The following is a 21,296-nucleotide window of genomic DNA, read 5'->3' on the forward strand; positions in this document are numbered from 1 at the left end:
AGGCAGTCAAATTCCACCTGACAGTTTAGTCACGGTAATTAGGCTTCTCCAAGCACATCTTTTAGACAACTAAAAGATGTGCAACATGAAAATATTGTCTCATTTACATTGTGTAATTTTAACTAGCCCCGGCGATAGGCTATCCAAAGTCAATACATCTTTGCCACGGTCTCACACCAGCTGGCTGAAGTTAATGGACGAAATAATTAAAGTAACTCTTCCCACCTGTGAAAACACAAGAGACACCCACATCAAACCACACCCCAAAACCAACTCACGTTTCAATTCAGTCATCATGACAACTAGCATTTCTTAATGAACCAAATCTAAAATGAGGTAAATCAGGAAGTGCAGTCGCCCTATAAACCTTTCTGCCTTGAAATTGAAAAGTGAGTTGGGCAGTGAGCGAGCGGTGGCTCAGGAGTGAATAGTGAAGCGTGCTGAAATGTCTCTGGTCGCCATGGGAGACGTTGAATAATGCATGGTGAATAATGCATGGTAAAAGCAAAGGAATTTTCTCATCTCAGACAAGCACAACCGGTCTTTTCTCTCCTGGCTTAGTCTTAACGTTTGGTTTCCACCACTACTGGTTTCCATTCTCAGTACAGTTCTAGGGAACGGCCCCAACCACACACACCATTAGTCTACAGAGTAATTACCAAATAGTAACTTGATACTCTTATTTACACCAAGTTGTTTTCCTCAACAAAATCAATTCAGACCCGCCAAACCCAGATGTGCATCAGTGTGTATCAGTGTGTGTGTGTTTCATGCAGAGGGGCATCTTTTCTCCATTTCCTCTTCTCTCATTCAGGAAGTGGACTAATGGCATTTGAGAGGATGGAGGGAGTGAAGAAGAAAGGTGGGGGTCGAGGGCACAGGAGAGAGGGAGGGAGCTGTTAGTGAGTTCCTTCCTGTGCTGTGTCATTTGTATTTCCTGTGGTAATGGTGACCTTGAGACCAGTAAGACCCCCCCCCCCCCCCCCCCCCCCCCCCCCCACACGCACACACACACACAGGGTGAGGCAGGTTAGAGTGAGACAGAGTTAGGTAGTATAGAAGAAGAGCAAGGCAGAGTGAGACAGTTTGGCTGTTTGAGCCAGTGTTGAGTCAGACAGAGTGATCCAGACAGTGAGACAGAGACGACACAGTGTGTTGGGATTCCACTCACGTCTATCCGAGTCTCTTTATTCTCTTCTGTAATCAGCTGACATGAGTTCCTCCCTCCCAGTGTTGGAACACACCTGAGGAACACCACTCTCCCCTGACACACACACACACACACACACACACACACACACACACACACACACACACACACACACACACACACACACACACACACACTTGGAGAAACACAAGGAATGCAGGTGCACAGAACAGTGCTACTATAAGAATTAATAGAAACATATAGAAATGAATAGCTATAGATGAATAAGTAATGAGAAGGATAGAGATAAAAAAAAGTTAGATAAAACTGTACAGTAGATAGATACAGTATATGTCAAAGGGTGGAGAATTGACAAGTTGTTTGGAATCTGGGTTGAGCAGGCAGCGTGAAGTAGAGGCAGACCACAAAAGAACAGTTTTAAACATGCATTTTTAGGCCGTGGTTACGGAGTATTCGCCCCCACGCCACTCCGGAAACCTCTTTCTTAAAGCTAAGGATTCGGATCACGTTCTGTGCATGTGTCATTTTTACACACATATTCGTTTTTCTAACATAGCTGCTGCTCATACTCCCCCTCCCTTCACTCCCCCTCTTCTGAACCATGATGATGTAGCCTATCTCTGCCTCACATCTCTGAACAGCTGAAGAAAAAGAACCTGCGGCGATTTGAACGACCATTCCAAAACATATATATTATGAAGGCTAAAACTTTCTCTGTCCGTCTGTTGAAACGTATATTGCAGTTGCACAAGCAGGACGCAGTCCCTACTCGTTGTGCACATTTTGTGTGATGATGTAGGCTAATCTTTATAATTGCTGCCATATCGTTGTTTCTGGAAAAAGAACACTACTTGGCTGTCTTCCTCCTGCACAGCTTAGCCAATGTTTACAATGATGATGAAAAAAATTACATTTAATCGCTAATTAGACTACGTGTCTGTCTTGCTGCATTCCACCTCTGGGCACCTTCTAGGCAGCTGAGCGGTGCCATAGTTATGCCATATATGCTGATATCGTGGTGAGAGTAAATAGCTACATGTAACTCATTAGCTAAGAAGAACATGAAATCGCTGGACTGCCTCTTTGTGTCGTGCTTATGTTTGCAATACTGACAACCTTTGTACGATCACATCAATAATGTATTTTGTGTACAACATGTAAATAGCTGCATGTAGCCTACTCCCCTCCTGAAAAAATAACATGAAATCACGCTCTTGCTTACTGAGCCATGGAATGTAATAGACAGTTCGAACAGTTTTGCGTACAAGATGAAGTTTTGATGAAGATGAAGCACTCGGCTACGTTAACATTTTTAAAAATCCTGCACAGAAATATCCATATTTTTTTCCTGGGCAAATTGAGATATAGAAACTGTGTCCATAGCCACTCCATCATTTAAGGCATGCCTTTTTTTTTATTTTTACGTAGCCGAGTGTCCACTCCGCTGCCTACGTAGCTGCTGTGCTGAGTGCTCTGCTGCCGCTCCCCACTCCTTCATCGCATTTGTCTGGTGACTGGGGTAGCCCACAAACTTCATGTTGGCAGGTGTCCATTTTCTCTATTATACAACTCAACACAAACTTAATTTGCTTTCCCCAAACATAGTTGCACAAAGACTCCACCGTGAATCCAGACTGCATCACCTACTGTGGGCTGCTGTCTTAACAAGAAAAGAAAGGGGTTTAAATACACACATCCGAAATCACATGATCATCAATTAGCCAGTGGGAGCTCTTGGTTCACAGCGAGTGCAATTAATCACACCTGTGACATACAGTGCCTTCAGAAAGTATTCCTACCCCTTGACTTATTCCACATTTTCTTGTGTTACAGCCTGAATTCAAAATGGATTACATATATTTTTCTCACCCATCTACACACAATACCTCCATAATTACAAAGTAAAAAAACAAGTTTTTCAAAAGTTTTGCAATAGTATTGAAAATTAAATACAGAAATATCTAATTTCTCAAGTATTCACACCCCTTTGCTATGGCATTGAGCTCAGGTTAATCCAATTTACTTTGATCATCCTTGAGACGTCACTACAACTTGATTGGAGTCCACCTGTGGCCAATTCAAAAATATGGAACAACTCTGCCTAGAGCTGGCCGTCTGACCAAACTGAGTAACCGGGCAAGAAGGACCATGGGTCAGGAAGGTGACCAAGAACCCAATGACCACTCTGACAGAACTACAGTTTCTTGGCTGAGATGGGATAACTTGCCAGAAGTACAACAATCTCTACTGTACTTCACCAATCTGGGCATTTTGGAAGATTGGCCAGACAGAAACCACTCGTGAGAAAAAGGCACATGTCTGCACGCCTGGAGTTTGCATAAGGCAAAAGATTCTGTGGTCTGATGAGACAAATATTTAAGTCTTTGTCCTAAAAGCGCAAATCATTGATGAGAACCTGCTTCAGAGTGCAAATGACCTTAGACTGGGGCAAAGATTTACATTCCAACAGGACAATGATCCCCAAGCATACAGCCAAAGCAACACTGAAATGGCTTCAGATCAAGAATGTGAAAGCCCAGCCAAATACATTTGTAAAAATAAATACATGTAATACATTTTTAATTCAGGCTGTAACGCAACAAAATGTGGAATAAGTCAAGGGGTATGAATAATTTCTGAAGGCACAATATACAATGCATTCAGGAAAGTATTCAGACCTCTTGACTATTTCCACACTTTGTTACGTTACAGCCTTATTCTAAAATGTATTATATCGTTTTTTTCCCTCATCAATCTACATATCCCCATAATGATGAAGCAAAAACAGGTTTGTGGAAATGTATTACAAATAAAAAACTGAAATACACATTTACATAAGTATTCAGACCCGTTACTCAGTACCTTGTTGACGCACCTTTGGCAGCGATTACAGCCTCTAGTCTTCTTGGATATGACGCTACAAGCTTCGCACACATGTATTTGGGGAGTTTCTCTCATTCTTCTCTGCAGATCCTCTCAAGCTCTGTCCGGTTCGAAGGGGAGCGTCGCTGGACAGCTATTTTCAGGTCTCCATAGATTTAGATTGGGTTCAAGTCCGGGCTCTGGCTGGGCCACTCAAGGACATTCAGAGACTTGTCCCGAAGCCACTGTTGCGTTATCCTGGCTGTGTGCTTAGGGCGTTGTCCTGTTCGAAGGTGAACCAACACCCCAGTCGGAGGTCCTGAGCACTCTGGAGCAGCTTTTCATCAAGGATCTCTCTGTACTTTGCTCCGTTCATCTTTCCCTTGATCCTGACTAGTCTTCAAGTCCCTGCTGCAGAAAAACATCCCCACAGCATGATGCTGCCACCATGCTTCAACGTAGGGATGGTACAAGGTTTCCTCACGATGTGAAGCTTGGTATTCAGGCCAAAGAGTTCAATCTTGGTTTCGTCAGACCAGAGAATCTAGTTTTTCATGGTCTGAGAGTCATTTAGGTGCCTTTTGGCAAACTCCAAGCGAGCTGTCAGTTGCCTTTTACTGAGGAGTGGCTTCCGTCTGGCCAGTCTACCATAAAGGCCTGATTGGTGGTGTGCTGCAGAGATGGTTGTCCTTGTGGAAGATTCTCCCATCTCCACAGAGGAACTCTGGAGCTCTGTCAGAGTGACCATCGGTCAGGTCATCTCCCTGACCAAGGCCCTTCTCCTCAGATTGCTCAGTTTGGCCGGGCGGCCAGCTCTAGGAATAGTCTTGGTGTTTTCAAACTTCTTCCATTGAAGAATGATGGAGGCCACTGTGTTCTTGGGGACCTTCAATGCTGCAGAAATGTTTTGGTACCCTTCCCCAGATCTTGTCTCGACACAATCCTGTCTCGGAGCTCTACGGACCATTCCTTCGACCTCACGGCTTGGTTTTTGCTCTGACATGCACTGTCAACTGTGGGACCTTATATGGGGGCTCCCGAGTGGCACAGTGGTCTAAGGCTTATATAGAAAGGTGTGTGCCTTTCCAAAACATGTCCAGTCAATTGAATATACCCCAAGGGTACTCCAATCAAGTTGTAGAAACATCTCAAGGATGTTTAATGGAAATAGGATGCACCTAAGCTCAATTGAGTCTTATAGCAAAGGGTCTGAATACTTATGTAAATAAGGTATTTCTGTTTTTATTTAAATACATTTGCAGAAATGTCTAAAAACATGTTTTTGCTTTGTCATTAGGGGGTATTGTGTGTAGATTGAAGAGGAGAAAAGTTAATTTAATCAATTTTAGAATAAGGCTATAAAGTAACAAATTGTGGAAAGAGGGAAGGGGTCTGAATACTTTCCAAATGTACTGTATATAGCACAGTGTGAACACCTTTTGACCAGAGGCATAGGGAGTTTGGAATGCAAGGTCACTCTGTCAACCTGTAGAATGGATGCTGAGGTTTTAGTGTAATACTAGACTGTCCTGAGATCAGTGTAACAGTATGGTTAGCATAGTGTAACCCTGTAACAGTATGGTTAGTGTAGTGTAACCCTGTAACAGTATGGTTAGCATAGTGTAACCCTGTAACAGTATGGTTAGTGTAGTGTAACCCTGTCCTCCAGAGTGGTGCTGTGAATAATTTAGATGACAAATGAGTTTGCCAGGAGGTCCAGGTGTTCTTCTGAGTGGGAGGGGTGAGAGTGTTTCCACTGCTTCAGGTTTCCTCAGTCACATCGCACACCTCAGAACTCAAAACTTAAAAAGGTCCAATGCAGCCATTTTTATCTCAATATCAAATAATTTCTAGGTAACAATTATGTACCTTACCATGAGTGTTTTCAATTCAAATTTCAAAAACAAACAAACAGCTTCTTAGCAAAGGGCAATTTCTCAAGCAATAATTTAGCTAGGACTGTTTCGGGTAGCCTTCCACAAGCTTCCCACAATAAGTTGGCTGAATTTTGGCCGATTCCTCCTGACAGAGCTGGTGTAACTGATTCAGGTTTGTAGGCCTCCTTGCTCGCACAAGCTTTTTAAGTTCTGCCCACATTTTCTATGGGATTGAGGTCAGGGCTTTGTGATGGCCACTCCAATACTTTGACTTTGTTGTCCTTAGGCCATTTTTCCACAACTTTGGAAGTATGCTTGGGGTCATTGTCCATTTGGAAGACCCATTTGCTACCAAGCTTTAACATCCTGACTGATGTCCTTAGATGTTGCTTCAATAGATCCACCTAATTTCCCATCCTCATGATGCCATCTATTTTGTGAAGTGCACCATTCCCTCCTGCAGCAAAGCACCCCCACAACATGATGCTGCCACCCCCGTGCTTCACGATTGGGATGGTGTTCTTTGGCTTGCAAGCCTCCCCCTTTTTCCTCCAAACATAATGATGGTCATTAAGGCCAGACAGTTCTATTTTTTTTTTTTTACATCAGACCAGAGAACATTTCTCCAAAAAGTACGATCTTTGTACCCATGTACAGTTGCAAACCGTAGTCTGGCTTTTTTATTGCGGTTTTGGAGCAGTGGCTTCTTCCTTCCTGAGCGGCCTTTCAGGTTATGTCGATATAGGACTCGTTTTACTGTGGATATAGATACTTTTGTACCTGATTCCTCCAGCATCTTCACAAGGTCCTTTGCTGTTGTTCTGGGATTGATTTGCACTTTTCGCACCTTAGTACGTTCATCTCTAGGAGACCAAACGCGTCTTCTTCCTGAGTAGTATGACGGCCGCGTGCCCCCCTGGAGTTTATACTTGCGTACTATTGATTGTACAGATGAACGTGGTACCTTCAGGCATTTGGAAATTGCTCCCAAGGATGAACCAGACTTGTGGAGGTCTACAATTTTTTTTCTGAAGTCTTGGCTGATTTCTTTTGATTTTCCCATGATGTCAAGCAAAGAGGCACTGAGTTTGAAGGTAGGCCTTGAAATACATCCACAGGTACACCTTTGATTGACTCAAATGATGTCAATTAGCCTATCAGAAGCTTTTAAAGCCATGACATCATTTTCGGGAATTTTCAAAGCTGTTTAAAGGCACAGTCAACTTAGTGTATATAAACTTCTGACCCACTCGAATTGTGATACAGTGAAATATAAGTAAAGTAATCTGTCTGTAAACAATTGTTGGAAAAATTACTTGTGTCATGCACAAAGTAGATGTCCTAACCGACTTGCCAAAACTATAGTTTTGTAGTTGAAAAACAAGTTTTAATGACTCCAACCTAAGTGTATGTAAACTTCCGACTTCAACTGTATATGTATGTATGTATGTATGTATGTATGTATGTATGTGTCTTTTGTAGTTTTTTTTATACAATACATGCAACATATAAATCAGATATTACAATAATCTTCTATGAATCTTGTATGTGTATTTGCTGCCATATAGTTACACATTCCAATTAGAATATATAAGAATCTTGTTAAATTCTTCTATATCGTTTTCGATTTTGGTGTGTACACATGGCGGTGTTTAATCTGTAAACCATGGTAACACACACCTACTGTTGACCCCCAAACACACACAGTCCAACCTGGCGTACGTAAGACTTACCAACTGTGTTCCTAATGGGAGCTTAAAAGGTATGTGTGTGGTCGAGGTGACGTTCAGTTTAATTCAGAAATAAATGAAAACAACTCCTGTGGTAGCTCTGTGTTTTAGCCAGGGGCTGGGAGCTTGTTGTGTAGACACTGTCTGTGTGGTGTGTTGCAGGGGCTTTGGGGCTGGGAGCTTGTTGTGTCGAGACTGTCTGTGTAGTGTGTTGCAGGGGCTTTGGGGCTGGGAGCTTGTTGTGTAGACACTGTCTGTGTAGTGTGTTGCAGGGGCTTTGGGGCTGGGAGCTTGTTGTGTAGACACTGTCTGTGTAGTGTGTTGCAGGGGCTTTGGGGCTGAGAGCTTGTTGTGTAGACACTGTCTGTGTAGTGTGTTGCAGGGGCTTTGGGGCTGGGAGCTTGTTGTGTAGACACTGTCTGTGTAGTGTGTTGCAGGGGCTTTGGGGACTGGGAGCTTGTTGTGTAGACACTGTCTGTGTAGTGTGTTGCAGGGGCTTTGGGGACTGGGAGCTTGTTGTGTCGAGACTGTCTGTGTAGTGTGTTGCAGGGGCTTTGGGGCTGGGAGCTTGTTGTGTAGACACTGTCTGTGTAGTGTGTTGCAGGGGCTTTGGGGCTGGGAGCTTGTTGTGTAGACACTGTCTGTGTAGTGTGTTGCAGGGGCTTTGGGGACTGGGAGCTTGTTGTGTAGAGACTGTCTGTGTGGTGTGTTGCAGGGGCTTTGGGGACTGGGAGCTTGTTGTGTAGACACTGTCTGTGTGGTGTGTTGCAGGGGCTTTGGGGCTGGGAGCTTGTTGTGTAGACACTGTCTGTGTAGTGTGTTGCAGGGGCTTTGGGGACTGGGAGCTTGTTGTGTCGAGACTGTCTGTGTAGTGTGTTGCAGGGGCTTTGGGGCTGGGAGGTTATTGTTGTTGTGTATCCCCATGGAGGAGGCTGCTGTACTGTGGGGGCAGGGAATATCTTGGTAATGTTTTTCTTGTTGCTTTATTTGGCAAAGGCTGCCTTGTCAGCAGGTCAGGTAGATATTTCTCCCCCCCCTCTTTCTTGCGCACATGAACACAGGTACACACACTCTCTCTCCCTCTCTTTCTCGCTCTCTTTCTTTCTCTCTTACTCTCAGCAGACTCAGCAGACCTCCAGGCTGCCAGTGAGTGAAAAGCATGCTGGGTAAACTGGAGTTAGAGGAGAAACAGAGGCAGGGGAAAGAACAGTAACACTTCCAGAGAGAGTGCATTACTTTGAACACACACACACACACACACACACACACACACACACACACACACACACACACACACACACACACACACACACACACACACACACACACACAATGATTGAACACACCTTTCCTGAACAATGTTCTCCACCACTGAGCCATCCATCCATACCTTCATCTGTTTAAGCCAAACACACAAACTCTGTTTACACATAGAGCAATACCTTATGAAATTAAATGGCTATTTCAACACAAGAATTGTATGTATGCTGTCCCCAAACATTAGTGGGAGAGACAAAAGAGGACGACATGGGAGTGTGGGGGGGTAAGTTGAGCGGGGGGAGGAAAGGGAGGAAAAGGGGTGTAGTTGACTGTTATCTTGGCTCTGATTAGTAACTGTGTTGCAGTCTGACCTAAAAAGTCAGCCAGCGGAAACTTCAGAGAGTTTGGGTCTGTCTCACAGCGACTTTTTACACCCAGTCTATGCCTAAGGAGAGAAAGAGAGAGCGAGAGAGAGAGAGAGGATGAATGGACAGGGAGAGAGAGGACGACTGAAGGGCGGTAACTATCTTTACTGTCACTCACCACTGTGTCTGATAACACCTCTTTGCAGACCACCAGCATTTTGCTTCCCTCCTCTACCCTTAAATACGCTCCTGTCTGTGGCCATCTCCCTGCCTCCCTGCCCATAGCCATTGTCTGGTGGTATGTTTGGGACTTGGTAATATTGGGGAGTTTGTAAAATAGCACAGGAAGCAGTCCGAGGCAGTGGTGAAATGTGCCCGCACCGCCTGTCTGGGGGAAAACAAATAAGGAGTAAAAATAACCAGGGAGGCCGGCAGAAACGCACAGGAAAGAGACCACCGAGACAGAGGAGGGAGGCTTGTTTGATCATGACATGATAACAAAGAAACTGGGATACTGTTATGATTTGCTCCTGTATAATAAGTAGAGTCATGCGCTGGATTATGGATATTACTAGGGTTCTGGGAGGTTGAGTTTGCCAAGATATTGTGGGATATTGGTGGCAATTATTTTGGTCTCCTGGTGGTGGGATGTTGGATGTCTTTGGAGCATTGTTAGACTGGTGTGTCACTGATACACCACCACCACCATGGTCTAACATCACTTACTGTGTGTGTGTGTGTGTGTGTGTGTGTGTGTGTGTGTGTGTGTGTGTGTGTGTGTGTGTGTGTGTGTGTGTGTGTGTGTGTCTTCCAGAGTGCAGCAGCAGCACCCAGTCCCATCCTTGGGAACCTTCCCCCAGGAGAGGGAATGCCAGTGGGTCCTGTACCTCCAGGATTCTTCCAGGTACACACACACACACACATTGTTGAATTTATAAAGCAGATCTTCCCTGTGCTCTGGCTGAATGGGCTACAGGGAAGTATTTAACATGGCACTCAGCCGATTGCTGTGCGTCATTGCGGTGACCACACAGTTCCTGCTGTGTTATCTTGTGTGTGTGTGGGAGACAGAAAATGGTTGTGTATCAGATTAGTAACTACAGATTATGACCAACAGAACGTTCTGTCCTATAGCCAGAACAGATACCACCGACACCAGGCAGGTACTCTCACTATTGTCCAATGCGTCATTAATGGCAACCCCTTGTCTTCAGGACTTTGGTTTTGAATTGAAGCAGAAGAGGTGGAAGGGTATGGCTAGAGGAGTTGAGTTGGGAGTTACCATGGAACTGCAGAAAAAAACTAAAATCTTCTGCTGAACTGACTGGATTGAAGTAGAATCGAGATCATCCCTGCTAGTTGATCTTATAACAGAGCCCATCTTCAATACCCATGTCCCTCCATAGACCCTCCTACCAGCTGCATTAGATGGTAGATTAGCTTTGTTAGACGGTCATGTCAAGGGGAGAGTGTTAACTCTGTGTGTGTGTGTGTGTGTGTGTGTGTGTGTGTGTGTGTGTGTGTGTGTGTGTGTGTGTGTGTGTGTGTGTGTGTGTGTGTGTGTGTGTGTGTGTGTGTGTGTGTGTGTGTGTGCTGGTTGGGTTAGAGGAGGCTACCTGTACTTCATCCTCTTACAACAACACTACATGTTCACAGAGACTAATTCAATCATCTTTCCATTTGTGTATGTTTTAGCAATACATGGACTTGACGCTCTGTAGCAAGGAGTTGATTTGATTGTGTGTACAGTACCAGTCAAAAGTTTGGACACGCCTACTCATTCCAGGGTTTTTCTTTAGTTGTACTATTTTCTACATTGTAGAGTAATAGTGAAGATATCAAAACTATGAAATAACACATATGGAATCATGTAGTAACCAAAAAGCAAATCAAAACATATTTGGTATTTGAGATTCTTCAAAGTAGCCACCCTTTGCCCTGATGACAGCTTTGCACACTCTTGGCATTCTCTCAACCAGCTTCATGAGGTAGTCACCTGGAGTGCATTTCAATTAACAGGTGTACCTTGTTCAAAGTGAATTTGTGGAATTTCTTTCCTTAATGCGTTTGAGCCAATCAGTTGTGTTGTGACAAGGTAGGGGTGGTATACAGAAGTATATTTGGTATACAGAAGCTGGTATTTGGTATACAGAAGCTGGTATTTGGTAGAAGACCAAGTTCATATTATGGCAAGAACAGCTCAAATAAACAAAGATAAACGACAGTCCATCATTACTTTAAGACATGAAGGTAAGTCAATGCGGAACATTTCAAGAACTTTGAAAGTTTCTTCAAATGCAGTCATAAAAACCATCAAGCATTATGATGAAACTGATGAACTGGCTCTCCTGAGGACCACCACAGGAAAGGAAGACTCAGAGTTACCTCTGCTGCAGAGGATCAGGTCATTAGAGTTACTAGCCTCAGAAATTGCAGCCCAAATAAATGCTTCACAGAGTTCAAGTAACAGACACATCTCAACATCAACTGTTTAGAGGAGACTGCGTGAATCAGGCCTTCATGGTCAAATTGCTGCAAAGAAACCACTATTTTAAGGACACCAATAAGAAGAAGAGACTTGCCTGGGCCAAGAAACATGAGCAATGGAGATTAGACCGGTGGAAATCTGTCCTTTGTTCTGATGAGTCCAAATTTGAGATTTTTGATTCCAACCACCGTGTCTTTGTGAGATTCAGAGTAGGTGAACGGATGATCTCCGCATGTGTGGTTCCCACCGTGAAGCATGGAGGAGGAGGTGTGATGGTGTGGGGGTGCTTTGCTAGTGACACTGTCTGTGATTTCTTTAGAATTCAAGGCACACTTAACCAGCATGGCACCGACAGCATTCTGCAGCGATACGCCATCCCATCTGGTTTGTGTTTAGTGGGACTATCATTTGCTTTTCAACAGGTCAATGACCCAACACACCTCCAGGCTGTGTAAGGGCTATTTGACCAAGAAGAAAAGTGCTGGAGTGCTGCATCAGATGACCTGGCCTCCACAATCACCCGACCTCAACCCAAATGAGATGGTTTGGGATGAGTTGGACGGCAGAGTGAAGGAAAAGCAGCCAACAAGTGCTCAGCATTTGTGGAAACTCCTTCAAGACTGTTGAAGCTGATTGAGAGAATGCCAAGAGTGTGCAAAGTTGTAATCAAGGCAAAGGGTGGCTACTTTTAAGAATCTAAAATGTAAAATATATTTTGATTTAACACTTTTTTGGTTACTACATGAGTCCATATGTGTTATTTCATAGTTTTGATGTCTTCACTATTATTCTACAATGTAGAAAATAGTAAAAAATAAAGAAATACCCTTGAATGAGTAGGTGTCCAAACCTTTGACTGGTACTGTATGTGTGCATGTTAGTGTGTGTGTGTCTGAGCACTATGAGCTTCCTTTCTTAGGCAGTCAGTCTCTCCATTACATTAGTCAGTCGGCTGGTAGCGCATTGATTAAATGTCATTAACAGTCCAACTCAATAGCTCACATCTGACACTAAGATCAATAGCCTTCGTGGCAATTTTTCAGATCAGCTTTTCAGAAATCTCAAACTTGAGTCAAAACTCACCCTTTTCCACCACCTCCTAGTGGTGTCTTATGATACTGCTCCCTAATGGTATAATACTGCTCCCTAGTGGTGTCTTATGATACTGCTCCCTAGTGGTGTGTTATGGTACTGCTTCTCTGTAGCTCACATAATTGGTTGCGTTTGGTTGGTGCGTGGGTAAAATCCCTGTGGAAGCCAAGCCAGTAAAAAAGCCATATTCCAACCTATGTTGTGATAATTGTGTTATTTTCTCTATAACCCATTCGTTCATATGCCACCATGATATACAATAAAGCCGAGACAACAAAAAGACAAAAGTCACACAGCGGCGGAATAAATTCAACTACACATTAGTTTTTTTTCATCACAAAACCAGAGAGCAACATATTGCATGTAACAAACAGTTACATGACCCACAGCATGGTCAGCCAGGCATGTTTTAGACAGTTTACTAAATAACTACTGATTTAGAACCGCAGAGTTGCCGCAAGTCAGCATAAAGACAACAGGAGCACTGCCTCTGCTATTCTAGCACCATTTACACTTAAACATTATCAAATCAACTAGGCTATAATACAGTGAAAACAAACTTAAAGATAACAAAAATTATTTAGTCCAATCAATCTTGCTATATATCATGTGGCTGTCCATGGTACTGATTTCTTTCTGTGTGTGTGTGCGCGTGTAAGTAAAAATTTTGACTCATCCTACTTGTAGACCAATGCCATCCACCTCTCTTTCATTTTGGCAAAATGGTCTATCGCTTTGTCATACAGTATGCTTTAAGTTTTTGTTATCATAGGCTACCTAGCTAAAATATCTTGCTAGCCTAACTTCCTTGCATGGGCAACAATGAACCAGCTAAGTTAGCTAGCTAGTTAACGTGAGCCTAGTCTACATCTAGGCTACATATTGAACTTAATTTGTCTCAGGCCAGTGGCACAATATATTAATTTATGGTTAGATCAGAATCACCTTCATAATCATACAGAGAATGTACAGAGAATTAAGTCAAAACCACAAGTTCAAATCCCCATCTCCGTCCATGTCTTAGGAAAAGGTTGATTTAGCAAGCTAGCTACTACAGGACAACAACAAAAACAGACCAGAAACAGAAACGTAAAAAATAAATAAAAATGTTTGCGTTGAATGTGATTTGATTGGTGTGAAGCCAAATCCAAACTGCCGTCCCTTGGGGGGTGTTTTACTGTGCCAGGACAACCCAAAGTTGAGCTCAGCTGAACGCTGATTGGCTAATTATTTTATACTTTTTTTATCAAGGGAAGCCAAATGCTTGCTGGCATCAATCAATCAAATGTTATGGCGGCATACTCTTTTGGTCCAGACAGCATCAAATACATGGGCTACACATACTGAGACAGTGGGGTGCTGTTTCCCTTGCTCGGATGACTTTTCCGGTGAGATTCAGCTGCTTGCAAATTGAAGGGAAATTATGAAAACACAGAGAGACGAAAGATAAATTATTTTATCCTTTTTATTTTTGAATTTGTCAGATATTTGGGGAAGCCTTCCCTTGGCATCCATGAATACACACAACTGGTTTGGTTTAGTTTGAATTGACCCCAACATTTATGGGACAGTTCATTGTGTGTGGTGTAGACATTGGATAGCAGACACACACAATAGCAACATTATATTTCAATCACAGAACACAAAAGTGTTAATCCTACAGGAAACACACTGAAACATACATATAGTAGTTAGTCATGGGAGTGTAGAAGTGTCATAACCGACTGTCATACTAACATTGTTAGCATTCATTATCATATACTTTATCTCTTTCCATCGGACTTTATCTGTCCCTAACTCTATCGTCCTCTATCCCCCCTCTCTCTTTGTGTGTGTACTGGTATGTTTGTGCATGCTTGTAACCCTGTGTGTATGTTTGTGTGTGTGTTTGTTTGTGCGTGCGTGTGTACCTTCACAGTCGTTCATGTCACCTCGTTATCCTGGTGGGCCCAGACCTCCCCTTAGAATACCTAATCAGGTAAGATCACTGATGCACAGACACGCTCCTCAGGCTAAAATAGGATATGGAGCCTCATCTTCTTTATTTCCCTTCACTTATATCTGCTTCTCTTTATATCTTATTTGACTACATTATATTGTCTTGTCTTACCCTCTTTGACCGGGTTTGGACATTATTGTGTGTATAGCCCCTTAGCTTTAGTGTATGTTAATGATTTTGTGTTATATTCTGTGATGATGATGACGATTTCGTCTCAGGCAATGGGGGTCCATGGTAACCAGCCTATGCTACCCAGCGGAATGGACCCCACAAGACAGCAAGGTGTGTGTCACACATACACACCACAGACTCTTACTCACATACACACACATACAAGGACTGCGAGCTGATGGCGCTCTGTTTTTTTCAGGGCATCCAAATATGGGCGGGCCCATGCAGCGAATGACTCCACCCAGAGGGATGGTCCCTCTTGCGCCACAGGTATGTGATTGGATGAAATCTCCAGGTTTGCATAAGTTTAAACTCCTTCTGTAACATTAGCGTATGTTTGGTTGTTTGTGTTTGTAGGTGGGTGAATATATTTGTTTTTATGTGTGGTAGTATTTCTACTCTCCACCTGTGGATCCTGTTTGATTTGTGTACATTAATTTACAGTAGTTTGACCTTTGACCTTGGGTTTCTCTTTTCCAGAACTACGGTGGAGGGATGAGACCTCCTCTAAATGCACTTGTCGGCCCTGGGATGCCTGGCATGAACATGTGAGCACTCTGTCATCAATACACACAAACACATACACACACACATACAGTGCATTCGGAAAGTATTCAGAACCCTTGACTTTTTCACATTTTGTTACGTTATAGCTTTATTCTAAAATGTATTATAGTTTTTTGTCCTCATCAATCTACACACAATACCCCATAATGACAAAGCAAAAACAGGTTAAGAAACTTTTGCTAATTTATAAAAAATATATAAAAAACTGAATTATCACATTTACCATAAGTATTCAGAACCTTTACTCAGTACTTTGTTGAAGCACCTTTGGCAGTGATTACAGCATTGAGTCTTCTTGGGTATGATGCTACAAGCTTGGCACACCTGTATTTGGGGAGTTTCTCCCATTCTTCTCTGCAGATCCTTTCAAGCTCTGTCAGGTTGGATGCGGAGTGTCTCTGCACAACTATTTTCCGGTCTCTCCGGAGATGTTCGATGAGGTTCAAGTCCGGACTCTGGCTGGGCCACTCAAGGACATTCGGAGACTTGTTCCGAAGCCACTCCTGTGTTGTCTTGGCTCTGTGCTTATGGTTGTTTTCCTGTTGGAAGGTGAACCTTCACCCCCGTCTGAGGTCCTGAGCGCTCTGGAGCAGGTTTTCATCAAGCATCTCTCTGTACTCAGCTAGGTTCATCTTTCCCTCGATCCTGACTAGTCTCCCAGTCCCTGCCGAAAAACATCCACACAGCATGATGCTGCCACCACCGTGCTTCACCGTGAGGATGGTGCCAGGTTTCCTCTAGAAGTGACGCTTGGCATTCAGGCCAAAGAGTTTAATCTTGGTTTCATCAGACCAGAGAATCTTGTTTCTCATGGTCTGAGAGTCTTTAGGTGTCATTTGGCAAACTCCAAGCAGGCTGTCATGTGCCTTTTACTGATTGGTTGTCCTTCTTTAAGGTTCTCCCATCTCCACAGAGGCACTCTAGAGCTCTGTCAGAGTGACCATCGGGTTCTTGGTCACCTTTCTGACCAAGGCCCTTCTCCCCCGATTGCTCAGTTTGGCCGGGCAATCAGCTTTAGGAAGAGTCTGTGTGGTTCCAAACTTCTTCCATTAAAAGAATGATGGAGGCCACTATGTTCTTGGGGATCTTCAATGCTGCAAAAATGTTTTGGTAACCTTTCCCAGATCTGTGCCTTGACACAATCCTGTCTCAGAGCTCTACAGACAATTCATTCGACCTCATGGCTTGGCTTTTGCTCTGACATGCACTGTCAACTGTGGGACCTTATAGACAGGTGTTTGCCTTTCCAAATCATGTCCAATCAATTGAATTTACCACAGGTGGACTCCAATCAAGTTGTAGAAACATCTCAAGGATGATCAATAGAAATAGGATGCACCTGAACTCAATTTCGAGTCTCATAGCAAAGGGTCTGAATACAGTAAATAAGGTATTTCCGTTTTTCCCCAAAAACTTTTTTCACTTTGTCATTATGGACTATTATGTGTGGATTCCCTAGGATTTTTTACTTTAAAAATATATATTTTAGAATAAGGCTGTAACGTTAAAAAAAAAAAGGAAAAAGTCATGGGGTCAATACTTTCCGAAGGCACTGTACATTTGTATTTATTTTATTTTTATTTAACCTTTTATTTAACTAGGCAAGTCAGTTAAGAACAAATTCGTATTTACAATGACGGCCTACCCCGGCTAAACCTGGATGGCGCTGGGCCAATTGTGCGCCTCCCTTTATACATACACACACTACACACAAAAACATGTGCACACACGCATGCGCGCACACGCACACACAATGAACAGACACAGCACTGTAAACATACAATCCACACCATCCTTTAACTCTTCCCCCCAAAGGATGTGGTTACGCAAGAGTTCTATAAAAACAATATTTCCTCAATCCCTCACTAGATACGATCACTACCCTCAGAGCTGATTATGATTGGATGTGCTGTCCTCTCTTCCTTTCTCTGGCCTCTAAATGATGTGTTCTTGCCAATACTGTTGACGGGAAATAGAACAACCCAGGACTGTGTAAGAACAGAGTGAACTAAAATGTGTGTGTGCGTGTGCGTGTGCGTGTGCGTGTGTGTGTGTGTGTATTTTAGGGGACCTGGTGGGGGTAGACCTTGGCCAAATCCTCAAAACGCCAACTCAGTGAGTAACCAGAAAAACAAACTTTAACACAACCACCAAGACAGATACCTAAATAAACCACAATAACAATAAAACAGCAAATATATCTATATATTTTTTTAAACATACATTTCCTGAAGAGAGGATTTGAATAAAGAGAAATGTTATTTTCTCATTCTCTCTCTCTTTGTCTGTCTGTAGATCCCCTATTCCTCTGCGTCTCCGGGGAGTTATGTGGTATGTATATAGTATGACCCTCTGTATAGTATGACCCTGTATATACTATTCTTATTTACATTATTGTGTTCTTCTTATTTCTTATTTTTATATCTTGTGTTTTTGTTCTACCCTGTTATTTTTGGCATTACATTGTTATTGATAACTGCATTGTTGGGATTAGGGCTAGCAAGAAAAGCATTTCACTGTACTTGAGCATGTGACATTAAAACTTGATACTTGAAACTATGTGACTGGAAGTTGGTTGTATGTATTTGCCTGTTAGTTACAAGACAGTATATAGTGTATTGTCTTTATAGATATTAGGAGCATTGTATTGTTGGTGTGCAGTTGCTGTGAGGCATTAATCTCCCAATTATCAACTCTCATTTTAGGGTCCGCCGGGAGGAGGGGGGCCACCTGGTACTCCAATAATGCCCAGCCCAGCAGGTAGTGTGTGTGTGTGTGTGTGTTTGGGGGCCTTGACCTGAGTGGGGCTAATGGATGTATGTGTGGGGTTAGACATGGATGCATTCACAATGTTACAAACTGACTTCAGCGATTTGGTCTGTGAAACAACTTAACTGTATATATCTGGCCTAAAGTGTGACTTTACCTGAAGTCAGTTGCCTATTTGGCTTATAGTATGTTAAAGTTTCTAGTGGGTACTTAACCTGAGGGGATGTGTGTGTGTGTGTATATGTATACTGTATGTATGAGTTGTTTACACTGTGTTTCCTGTCAGACTCGACTAACTCCGGTGACAACATATACACCATGATCAACACAGTCCCCCCTGGTGGAAACAGACCAAATGTAAGACAACTTAACCATCATTATGTGTGTGTGTGTGAGTGTGCGTGCGTGCGTGTGATTTAACTGTTTAATACTGTTTGCTTGTGTTTTGGACTTAGTTTCCAATGGGTGCCGGTGCAGACGGTCCAATGGGAGGGATGGCAGGAATGGAGCCACATCACATGAATGGATCGCTAGGTAAAACTTAGGGCTCTATTCAATTTGTCAAGCTGAAGCATTTATGGAGCGTTTACCATGAATGCAGTCTCTAAAGCAGGAACATTGCCTTTAAATTTCAATCACGCTATGAAGCTGAATAGAACCCTTTAACAGACACACACACACACTTTGAGCTTGTTCTTAACTCACTACACTAGTCTTTTGAAGGGCAACTTGATGTGTGTTACTGAGACTGTATAGTAGTAATGCCCTTCTCTCTCCCAACTACCCAGGGTCTGGTGACATGGATAGCCTCCCTAAGGTAGGAGAAGACTCCAACCCAACCCATACCATTAGTCATTTGCACCAATCAATTATCAGGCAGAATTTTGTAGTGATTTGTATGTGGTTGAAATATTGGTACTACCGTTAATGGTTAATCTACCCTATTTCGTATGTATGGTATACAGATAGAAATATAATCTATTATCTATGTTGTGTGATTGGTCCTGATCAGAACTCTCCTGGTAGCCTGAGTATGAGTAACCAGCCGGGGACCCCCAGAGATGACGGCGAGATGGGGGGCAACTTCCTCAACCCCTTTCAGAACGAGAGCGTGAGTCCATACCCGCACCCACAGAAGTTATTCCAAGGGCCAGCGACACAAATTTTAGCAGTAGGACTAAAGATTATCTTTACCAACTTTCAAAATGAACATTAGCCTACCAACTCTACATTTTTTACATGGTGTTGATAATAAATATTAAAGGGCATGGACACTGAAAGGCCCCATTACCAACACAATGTTTCACCAACCACCTCAGGTGTGTGCAGGGGAATTTCAGTGTGTGTACCTTATTTGTTCATACCATAAAAAGTGATGTTTGGCTTCATAAGAGTATTGATAATATTTACATAACCCCCTTTGTCCATCTCTCTCTCTGTAGTATTCTCCAAACATGACGATGAGTGTGTGAAGGCTCCGCCAACTGGTCAGTTAGTGGTATGGATTGGTGGATGAGACAGGACGTGATGTCATCTATGCCCAGTGGCTCTTCCTCTCTGTGCCCTCCCTACCAGGACAGTGGACCCAGGCCTCGTTCTCCCCCTGGCCTTTCTCGATCTGTGTTTGTTCTCTTCTTCTGTTTCCTCTCACTTTTACACTTGTGACCTTCTGCTTCGTTCATCACCTACCATCAGAGACTGTATGAAAGGACTCTCCATTCTAACAAACCAGGAAATAAAAATCCCTGTATATTTATAAATGTATGTCACTGTGCATACTCTCAGTCATGCTAACACAGAAAGATGTACCATGCTCCACCATCTTGTGGAAAAGACACTGAAAACCCTCAAGTGTAAAGAAATCTGAGCGGATAGCTTTCTGGCCTGTCTCCCCACGTGCATTCGTTATGAGTCTTGAGATTCGATGGGCATGATGGCAACCACGGTCTATGATTGGATGAATTATATTGAGATGACAACTTCAGTCTCATTGGATATACAACAACCTGGGATAAAGCCTATTTAATGGTATCCTCCGTCTCTCATTGGATGAAGATTATGGCAACCACAGTCTTTGATTGGAGAGGGGTGACAGCTTCAGTGATATGAGATCTTTGTCCCAAAGTGAACATTCACCAATGTTTTTTTTGTTTCACCTCCATACACTAGAATCTGATGTGCTATAGAGAGAGAGAGAGAGAGCGAGAGAGAGATCATTCAGTACAGTATGGGCCATGTTTTCAATTTCGTTTTTTATTGGTTGGTTGATTTTGTTTGGCGTGGTGAATGGTTTGAGAATGTACTCCTGCTTGTTGAGTTGTACACGGTGTAAGTGTACTGGCTAGAGAGTACTGTAAGGTCACATCTTATCATTTACTGGGAGCAATGTTCATCCTTATATCTATGTCTTGACTACGTGCATCAACACTTAAAAACAAATAGAGATTTGCCAATCTAACGATGACACATCTGAGATGGAGAGAACAGAGAAAATGCAAGCAGTTGGTTGTCTGAAAGATAACTATTTTCTGCCTTGTCAAAAGGATGCAATGTCTGTTATGATTTTTCAAAGAATGCAAGACTGTAGATTGAACGAAAAAGGAAAACTAAAAGTGCAGCAATTGGTGACAATGGTTGTAGGGATTTTTGTGTGAAGGTATTATTAAAAACATGCATTTAAATCATTCTCTTAATTAATTTATTATTGTCATCCGGAAAAACTGTGATCTTAATGTATTTGAGAGTATGTGTAGAGGTAAAATAGCTGTGTTTTTTATTATTTTAAACCTAATCCTCAGCCCATGTTAGTTTATTACGATAATATTAATCCGTGACGATATTATTTAGTCCAGGATTTTACTATTCTCTCCCGTAGATCTAAATCTCACGAATCTAACTCCTCTTCTTTATGTATCTAACACATGGAGGGATGGACAGAAAGAGAG

At 42.7% G+C, this 21,296-nt stretch overlaps 1 protein-coding gene across 1 annotated transcript in view; it reads left to right on the forward strand.

Moving 5' to 3' along the window:
* LOC129853731 (single-stranded DNA-binding protein 2-like) overlaps positions 1-19,958 on the forward strand; it is an 87,463-nt gene extending 67,505 nt beyond the window's left edge. The window contains exons 5-17 of the mRNA XM_055920078.1: positions 10,080-10,169; positions 14,764-14,823; positions 15,063-15,126; positions 15,215-15,285; positions 15,496-15,563; positions 17,649-17,697; positions 17,878-17,913; positions 18,288-18,342; positions 18,638-18,708; positions 18,807-18,885; positions 19,140-19,168; positions 19,364-19,462; positions 19,794-19,958. Coding sequence (XP_055776053.1) covers positions 10,080-10,169; positions 14,764-14,823; positions 15,063-15,126; positions 15,215-15,285; positions 15,496-15,563; positions 17,649-17,697; positions 17,878-17,913; positions 18,288-18,342; positions 18,638-18,708; positions 18,807-18,885; positions 19,140-19,168; positions 19,364-19,462; positions 19,794-19,823 — 801 coding nt within the window. The 3' untranslated portion in view covers positions 19,824-19,958. The remainder of the gene's footprint in view (positions 1-10,079; positions 10,170-14,763; positions 14,824-15,062; positions 15,127-15,214; positions 15,286-15,495; positions 15,564-17,648; positions 17,698-17,877; positions 17,914-18,287; positions 18,343-18,637; positions 18,709-18,806; positions 18,886-19,139; positions 19,169-19,363; positions 19,463-19,793) is intronic.
* The last annotated feature ends 1,338 nt before the right edge of the window (positions 19,959-21,296 follow it).

Source organism: Salvelinus fontinalis, chromosome 4 (genome assembly GCF_029448725.1).
Source record: "Salvelinus fontinalis isolate EN_2023a chromosome 4, ASM2944872v1, whole genome shotgun sequence".
In the NCBI taxonomy this organism is placed as follows: domain Eukaryota; kingdom Metazoa; phylum Chordata; class Actinopteri; order Salmoniformes; family Salmonidae; genus Salvelinus; species Salvelinus fontinalis.